The 9,506-nt window shown below is 38.3% G+C and overlaps 1 protein-coding gene across 14 annotated transcripts in view; it reads left to right on the forward strand.

Moving 5' to 3' along the window:
• celf4 (CUGBP, Elav-like family member 4) overlaps positions 1-9,426 on the forward strand; it is a 91,359-nt gene extending 81,933 nt beyond the window's left edge. For 13 of the 14 annotated variants that reach the window (XM_082532290.1, XM_082532302.1, XM_082532299.1 and 10 more), the window contains 2 exons: positions 1,041-1,234; positions 4,219-9,426. In XM_082532290.1, the coding sequence (XP_082388416.1) occupies positions 1,041-1,168 (128 nt within the window). In that variant the 3' untranslated portion in view covers positions 1,169-1,234; positions 4,219-9,426. Of the gene's footprint in view, positions 1-1,040; positions 1,235-4,218 lie in introns of those variants that run through there. The other variant, XM_082532305.1, reaches the window with a different exon arrangement.
• Positions 9,427-9,506: the final 80 nt, after the last annotated feature.

Consider the following 9,506-nt stretch of genomic DNA (forward strand, 5'->3'; position numbering starts at 1 on the left):
TTTTTTTTCCTAATCACCCTTTTTTTGCACTGCAGTCAATACTCCCTTCCCACCCCCACGCCTTCCCTACCCCCAAACCTCGTGACACCTCTCCCTTTAAAAAGATGAACAAAAGAGCAGATCGTTTCTCTGCAGGTGTGCTGTTACTAATAAGAAAGAGTGGATACTTTGGATATTTTGTTTTCCTTTTCCAAGCGTTACAGACAGCTGAGATCTGAGAACTCAGCGGCCCGTTTTATCTTTCGATTACGACTGTGCTCTTCGTGACATTTTGTATAATACAAATGTGGGTTTTTCAGTCGCATGCCCCTGACTATAGCTTCCTTTCAGCTAAAAACAAAAAAAAGGGATGCATGCCAAGAACGTAACTTCAGAATCCCACAGTTAGTCTGCCGTGCAAAGACAGAAAACTGCCATCTCACGTCATGCTGCTGACAGTGCAGCGTAGTCGAACGCATAATTATGTGGCAAATTATAAATGGATTGTGGAGAATGTTTTATGGAGAGTCCATCAGGTGCAACCCATTTGCAAATTAGCTTTCGCTCACTAATACGCTGCATTAATGTATTTCCTCAATTCATGTTGCCGTTTTTGTGATGCGGGTTTTAATTTGTTATTTGACGCTTTTTTTCCCCCCACATCACAGTGGAAGTTAAAAAGCAAAACTGAAATGTTGCACTACCATATTGATGTTTTAGTTATAAAACCCCATTATCCTGTAATCCTGTTGTTGTTGTCATACTATTACACATCTGTGTGATGTTAGTTTAATGTGCTTTTTTTTTAATAATCACACTATATTAGATTTACGCTTACAACTAGTTGTTTCATGAATGGTAACTGTTTTTTAGTTTTATGTGCTGATTAAAGGTTTTCATTATCGTTCCAGTTTTCATATCATACACACCTGTAAATGACTATTGGATCTTAATGAACTCATCTTCACATTCCATGTTTTTAGTGTCCCAAACTGCTCTTGCTTCTTCATATAACAATATCTCCTCCTTTCTCTTTCTCTCTCTTTTGGCCTTTCCCCCAGGGTTTGTAAGTTTCGACAACCCAGGTAGTGCCCAAGCTGCCATCCAGTCAATGAATGGCTTCCAGATCGGCATGAAAAGACTCAAGGTGCAACTGAAGAGGCCAAAGGATGCCAACCGTCCCTACTAGCCCGCGCCCCAGCCAGCCACCGCCACCCTGGCGGCCGGGGCAGCTGTCAAACACAGGGAAAGACAGGTTAGGCATCAGTGTTGACTCCTTGAGGAACACCTGTTGTCAGTTTAGTTTCACAGGTGGTTTCTTGAGTGCATGCACAGCTATTGCAAATTATACTGGCAAACACTCACCATACAAAACCAGGTGTTGACATTCCCACAATCCTCCCAGGACCATGACTACAAACCTAAATAAATAAATAAAAATAATGTAACCAATACATTGAATTGTATAAAATATAAAAATTGTATAAAGAGAGCCTATGAGATATTAAAGTTGAAACATTTTGTTTAAAAAAAATGTGCTCGTGTTGAATTTGATGCCAGCAACACACAAAAAACAGTTAGAAGCATGGTATGTTTACCACTGCATTGCATCACCTCTTCTCTTAACAGCACTCTGTAAGGGTTTGGGAACCAATGAGACCAAATGTTCACCTATAGAGAGCAAAATCTTCCCCAGTCTTCCTTGTTAAAGGATTTTCTGCCCAAGAATCCGCTGTCTTTTGTTTCATAAATTTTTGAAAAAAGAACTGACAGGCCTAGACTGTATACAGGTAGTTATAGCTGCTCTTAATATGAAGCAACGCTGTTGTAATACCCGCAGAATGGGGTTTAGTGAGGATGTAAACAAGGCCTTATCTCAAAAAGACAATTGAATGGCAGCATATGTTGCTTCAAAACCTCTTTGTAACATTCACTACCACCAAGTCTCAGATGTTCAAGTTATCCATGTGATGTACAAAAGCATTTACAAACCTATACCATCTGAGATGCTTTTACACTTCTACTATTTACCTCAGAGAATGCAGCATCCATGCAGGACAATTAGAGATTTTGATTCAAGGACTATTCCTCTTCATGTTAAAAATGTTTTGTTTGTTTTTTATCTTTACATGATAGTCAAAACGTTTTTGGATGATGCACTGGTATACTTGTACAGTAGTAATGATTTCCACTACACAAAATGCTTTTAATGCAGAAGCATCAACATCAGTTTTCAGCTTTTTCAGTATCTTGTGATCCTCTGATTCAGCCTCGTTGAGAAACTCTTCGTTTTAATCCCCAATTGTGTTCACTGTTGTGCATGAAAGCACTCACTGAGCATGCTCATGTTTTCATTGAACAGTGAAATGATTAAATCGTTTTTCCTGCTAAAGAACAAGAGGAAATTTTGCAGCTGTTGTCTTACCCTTTATTGAAGATGACAATAATGATTTTTTTTTTGTTATCATTAGTCACATGCAGATATTTCCCAAGACAAGCTGAGAGTGAAACGTGACATTTCAGGGAATTTCAGCAGCGACTGCATTGTCTAAAACTCCTGCAGCTTTAACCTGCTGACAGCTGTGTTACAGTGCCTCACGTGCAGCACACACACCTAACAACACTCTCGCCAGAGCGCCGTGTGTTCTTGGGCAAACAAGTGTCACTCACATCGCCTTCTTCGGCGGAAAACACTCTTAGCTCCGTGCATCATTCGCTGAAAACAAGAGTGCTGTGATGCACAGCGCTAACGGAAATGTCCCACACACACAGGGGGCAAAGCAGACTAGTTAAAACATATTGAGAATATAAGATGTTAAATGTAATTGTGAACCATAAGACGTGTCTATCTATACTGAAAGTGAAACCTTGTTTTGATGTCAGCTTCCAGGCTGGCCGAAAAAAGTAGCCTCCTCTATTTGCAGAACGACTTTACAGTAAATGACCCTGTATGTTACCTCGTAGGTAAAAGATAATTGGTAAATGGTTCAGCATGTTGCACAGGGAAGAAAGTGCTTCCAAGGGAGAGGCATTTATTACCCCTCAGGCAGGTAATTGTGCTGTTCCTCTTTGTCTCCTCCCTTCATCTGTGTGATGGAGAGTTTAGGCTGTGTCGTTCATTCACTACTGATGACTTCATTCAAGGGCAACTTATCACCCACTCACAAACTAACTGAACCATACCAGACAGTGTCCTGAGGCAAATCACTGCAGGTGGAAGAGCAATCTCATATGAATTTGTCATCAAATGTGTGCCGCCACTCCTTTTGATATGTAAAATGATTTTTTTAAACTGAATGTTGGAGAAAACATCTTCTGATTTCCTTTTTTTTTTTTTTCCCAGAGCATCATTACGCTCTCAACTGATTAGCGAGCTGCTTTTCGACTTGCATCACCAGCTTTACTATTGGTATTATCATCTAAAAAAATAAAATAGAATAAAATAGAATAATAACACACTGTTGGCACAACAGCAAGCTAGAGTACTCTTATTTAACATCTAATGACACGGTAAGGTGTGTCTCGATTAGAATCCCTTCACCATTTCAAAAACAGGATTGAAGAGTTTGTTTTTTAATAGAAACGAAAAATTTGTTTCATCGCGTAGAAGATAACAACGGAGCTGCAGCCAGGAAGCCAGATTAATTCACTGCAGGATGAGCACTGATTTGTTTTGAAAATTGTCTCAGCAAAATGATCTTTGTTTATCCACACCAGGACTTAGAGTCTTAGTGCTGGCTAAGACGCTTTAGAGAGGCAGGTGTCCTGTTAAGTATTCTGCACCGCTCCATCTGCATGTAAATACAGCAAAAATCAACAGAGAAGGAACACACAACACTGGTGACGTCATTGCTTCCAAAGAAAAATTAATTTAAAAATCAAAGCAAATATCTCTCCGTCATTTTTCTTGTTTTCCGGTATAATGTAGAAATGTGTAATGAAAGTTCAACGGCAAGCGACCTAGCTGTCTCATTCAATTATCTAAATCAGATCCAAGCAAGTGCACAAATGAACCGCAAAGCTAGACACACCTTCAAACCCCACAGCTGCTGGTATCAAAGTGCAGTTTTCGTGGGATACTTCTAGGAACCTAAGCAATCTGCAGAAAAGCTCGAGCCAGTGGCTATCCTGTGGAAAAGTGCAAGCATCAATGCATCGAGGTGCAAAACGTGAAACCTTGTGTTGTTTCTCCACACATTCCTTTACTCAAACAGTCCCTTTTTCTTCTGTGCTTTTCAGGTTTTGTTGAGCTGTTGATTATTTGCTACCCACCACTGAGTGCAAACTCAACATCTGGACCACTGAGGCTGCTTCAGAAAACAGAGGAGAGAGAGAGAGAGCGATGACCGAGTCAAGGACACCTCCTTTTTGGATGTACTAAAACTTTGGAACTCAGAGTGAATTTGTACCAGCCTGGTTAGCCCCAGGACTTTTTTTCCCCTCTTCTGCACACATATACACACTTCTTTCCCCACAAAACCCTGCTTGAATGACAGCTACCTTTTCTGGACCACAAAAACTTTTACTTGAACAAAGAAAGGAGGAGAAAAAAGTAAAAGAAACTACATCAAACCTCCTTACAATGACCAACCCCGCTGAACTCTTGAAAGGAATACGGATGTCAAAAGTCCAACAAGAACAAAACTTTGAAAAAAAAATATAAAAATAACAAAAAAAAAAAAAAAAAAAACAACCACAAAAAAAACCACAAACAAAAAACATAATAGCGGATTGCCGTAGGAGATCTTTCATTAAGATAGTGTGGAGCAATTGAGTTTTGAAGACCAATTTTTAAGATTTGAAACAAGAAGGGACAAATTCTCTGAGAGAGAACTTAAGTAGGAATGTGACATTTTCACGACACAGATTGGCTTCGATTTGGGATGGCCATCTTTAGCTCGGAGTGCCTGTCCGTTTCCAGGGGATACCGTTGCCGAGGAGCGCCATAGCAACAGTCTCCAGGGAGTCTTATCCATCATTCCTTAGTTGTTTTAGGGACCAAAAGACCAAACATTTTTATTGCTGAGGACTTGTAGCTCTAATATACTCGGACCACTGCATCTCTGTCAGCCAGCGTGGCTGGGGAGTTGCACTTAAAAGAAGTGTACATTACGAATATATACAACACATGTATATATACATATATATTGCTGATATGCTTTTTGAATACAGGCAAAACTATTTCAGATGACCAAATGGGGTCTCTCACTTCGCTAGTTTACAATTACTCAAAATGTTTATTTTTTTCTCTTCTCATTTTGTCTCGGGAGGGATGGCGAGTGCATGGGAGGGGCTGCTCTGTATCACAGCCTTATCTTTTTTAACTTGACATCCTAACCTCATAGATAGAATAACATCAGAAATGTTTGAAATATATGAACTTGTTTATATTTGCAGTACATATATATGTATAACAGGCATTCAAGCAAATGTATTCATATATACAGTATATATGGATAAATAGATATTAATCACAAATATATGTATTTATATGCACATATTTTATATATGTGTGTCTGTATATAGAACGGCTACTGACTATGTTGAGCTGTAATTTTTTTGTAGATTTTAGCTGGAGTTTGAAGCATTGCTCTGCTTGGGAAGAATCGCAAATCTGGCAGCTCCCAAAACTGCAGGCATTCCTTTCTCTGATTACCTATATGCTGACACACAATATATTGCTAAAAAGATTCATGTGTGATGAAACACATATGGTGTACATATTATCTGAAAATGCAAAAAGCCAATCTCAGTAGCAGGCTTTAAGAGAATCAGGCTAGATGATTTTAGAGGAAAAGGACAATTATCTTCGACTCTATTCCAAACATATCTTTTGAGCTTACACACACACACACACACACACGCACACATGCATACACACACAAACTTCTCTTTGAAACTTGAACCAAAATGAAAATGTCTCACAACCCTTGCTCTCTTTTGCATTCAGTAAAGTGCATGTAGCGTATGGGCTGTCACCATGTCAAGGTGTGCCTTGTCACCTGCAGAATCTGCCATCAAGCACTGTGCTCTCAGAAAACAAAGAAAAAAAAACTGAACACACACACACTACTGCAAGTAGCCAGCGCGCTATTATGATGTCAAAACTACAGCCTGATCCATATCATTTTTTCAGCTGCGTAGAGAGCTTCAGTGCATGTCAAATATAACAAAAATTGTCCAAGCACTGTTGGTCCATCATTGTCTTTGGGGGGGGGGGGGGGGGGGGAAGCATTTAGGTCTAATGTAGATTCATGCGATACCACTTCAAACTTCAAACAAAAGCGGGCATTAGGTAACCTTCTAGCACAGGCACTAACTTTTCAAGTTGTGTGCAAGGCACCTGAGACTAAGTTCCACTAGTTGGAAGGTAATAAAGGGTAAAAAATCAGGGCTGAAATGGGCACAATGTGGCTTGATAAGGGATGCGACTGAGCTTACTGGACCGAGGAGGATTTTAACCCTCTCAAGGCAGGCGTTGCAGATTTGTAACACTTAAAAGCTAACAACCTGATTACCCCACATACATATTTTATGAGGTATTTTTACTCAGAAGTACCACTGCAGGTATTCTTTTGTGCATTAGCAACAAAAACTTAGTTTGAGCCTGAGAGGGTTAATGGCTGTGAAGGAGATGTGATATTGATGAATATGTCATAGAGCTGGCTTCCCTTTGAACAGAAAAAAAAAGGATTTATACTTGACATGAAGCATATCTTTTAGAAATTGTTATATTGCCTTACGTTAAGTCTTCATGCAATTATATATATATATATATATATATATATATATATATATATATATATATATATATATATATATAAAGATAAAAGCTCTAATGAAACTGTAAAATGAAGCAATAAGTGTGAAAAACCATTTACCCATTACGCCTGCTGTATCACCGAGGCTGGTTTCATATTGCTTTAGCGTAGTTTCTCATAATAGTCTACAAAAATGGTATAAACACCTACTATAAACCTGAAAAAGGTCAACAGACTTGGATTTATTAGACCCTGCATTCAACACTTATTGAGCTGGTGGAGATTACTCAATGAATATTTATATATATGAATATTTATAAGGCTATATGACACTTTGGAAGACTATGCTTCCTGTTGGGTGCTGTTACTAGTTTTCCTATAAACTTCTCATTATGCCATTTCCCCAGTGTCTCTGTTTAACCTTTTTAGCAGTTTGAATAATTTAACATTTACCTTCCAAATCCAGTGAGTCTAAAAGACACCAGTGCACATCCCAGAATGCCTCTGTTTGTGTGTGTGCCACTTAACAATCTCCTGAGCGTGGCATACAGTTAAACCAGATGACCATCGAGATCTCTTTTTTTGTTCTTTTCTTCCACTAACTTTGGTGGATTAGTACGAAACCTCTAGCTCATCAACCTGACCTGTCTCTGTCTAACAATAACATCCGAGGCAAAATATCATATGTCTGGTGTCCCTGATCGCAGCACTGTGTGCCCTTTTTTGACTGCCCCGCTGCTCTGAGAAAATTAGAAAGAAAAAAAACTGCCATCACAGTCTGTGCTTCTCGTATGATTTGTTTGAGCAATCAGTCATTTTTTTCCCACGGCGAACGAAGTAAGCAGACGCAGAAAGATGTGCGAGAACTCAAATGCCAACCACCTCATCTTCATTTGCTCCAACTTTAAGCTGCAAGTTTACATGAGAAAAGTGAAAAACAAAGTTTAGTGGTTCAAAAACAAGAAACAGAGGAAGTTTGAATATAAATATATATATATAAATATATACATAAACTGATGAATATACTGTAAATTGTTTCTTTTTTTGCTCTGTTTTCCTCTGTACATAGGTTTGCATATTTTATAGGACTTTTACTTCTATCTACAAGGACTGGATAAAGTAATTTAAATACTTAAAAAAAATATATGAATGAAAACATGATAATGCTCATTAAAACCAGGTACAAAAAAAAATATTCGCTAGGATACGGTACAAACTGTAGGACCTGACCAAGGCATTTATCCAGAATACAGTCAGGGAGAGCATTGACCTCAGTTAGAGCTTAGACACACATTGACCTATTTTATAAAAAACAAAACAAAAAAGAAATACTTTAATGGGTTCTATTCATTTATCTGTTTGTTTAGATATTTATTTATAAGTCATGTCTGAAATGATAAGCATGCTTTCATGGCATTATTTTTTTATGAGTTGGTACGTGACCAAATAGTTTTTATATGACATGCATGGGCCACTGTTGTGGTCCACAGATGATCATTGTTCCTGTCTGCAGGACCATGCCTTCAGAACTTCTTTGATGACGGAGAAAAACGCTCCTTTTGACCAAGTGATGTCAAAGACAGATTTGAATTATTTATTTCATTGTCTGTTTATTTATTTGTTTATTTATTTGTGCTGTTTGAGCCAAGATCTGAGCTCTCATTACTGACACTGATCTGTTTTCTTGCAAGCGTTAACCTTGAATCGCGACACATCTTACCGCTCAAGTATTGGAAGTTTAACCACTACTAAGACTGCTTCTACATTTTTCCTGTGGCTTGCAAACTACTCACAACAATGCAGTACAACACTAAAGCCTTATGTATATTTGTAATTATAAATGCATACTGTTCTGTTCATTTAAAAAAAAAAAAAAGGAAAAGCTTTGTTAAAAGATCGTTTCAAAATAAAATGCCACCGTTAAGCAAAGTGGGGGAAATAGTAATCCCTAGTTAAACACATCTTAAATCAACTGTTCAATCAGAAGAGACGCCTTGAGGTCAGTATAAGTTGCTGCTAATATTTAATGAACTAATGTCTGGTTTATTGTAAACAACTTTTGAAAACTGTATTCCCTTCCCTTCCTATTCTCCCCATTGTGCTTCATTTTGTTCAACAGAGCTCTGATCTTGTTCAACTCACGTGTTCTACCGAGAACTAAATTCAATGAAAACTGCACTATTTCATCCAAAAGAAATTTGAGTTCCTATCATTTTTTTTTCGGTGCTGTTATCAGTGATTTTTATTTCTAAAGCTCAGTAGTGTTGCTAGAATCACATTTTACTTCATGTGGTTTTCAAAGTGTTCTGGAAATCTATTTCCCAATTTCAGCACATATGGAGGGGGGTGATGAATGTTGCATATTAAGCTTTGCCAGGTTCCTGATGAGCCAAGCTTCTGATGGGCAGCACGCTTTAGGCTCCCGCCCCCGTCTCTCCAGACTGCACCATTCTCTGGTCCCCTGGACTCTTCTTTTGTAATTCTAAATGAATGATGCGTCTCAGCTTAGCCCAATAATAAAGCACAGTCTAGAATAAAATACTCTGTGTTGTGTCATAATTACTGCTGATTGGTAACTTCTTGATATAAGATTCCCCTGGTTACTTTGGGGTTTACACAATGGCAACAGCTGTCTGCTACAGGATAGTTGTCACATGTGTATGGAACCGACTATGTATAATATTTCCAGTAAATCAGAGATTTATAAAATTTGCATCCTTTAGCCAGATGCACAGTGGAAAATTATGTCATATTGGCAATTTTTTA

Source organism: Aulonocara stuartgranti (assembly GCF_965226115.1).
Source record: "Aulonocara stuartgranti genome assembly, chromosome: 5".
Classification (NCBI taxonomy): Eukaryota; Metazoa; Chordata; class Actinopteri; order Cichliformes; family Cichlidae; genus Aulonocara; species Aulonocara stuartgranti.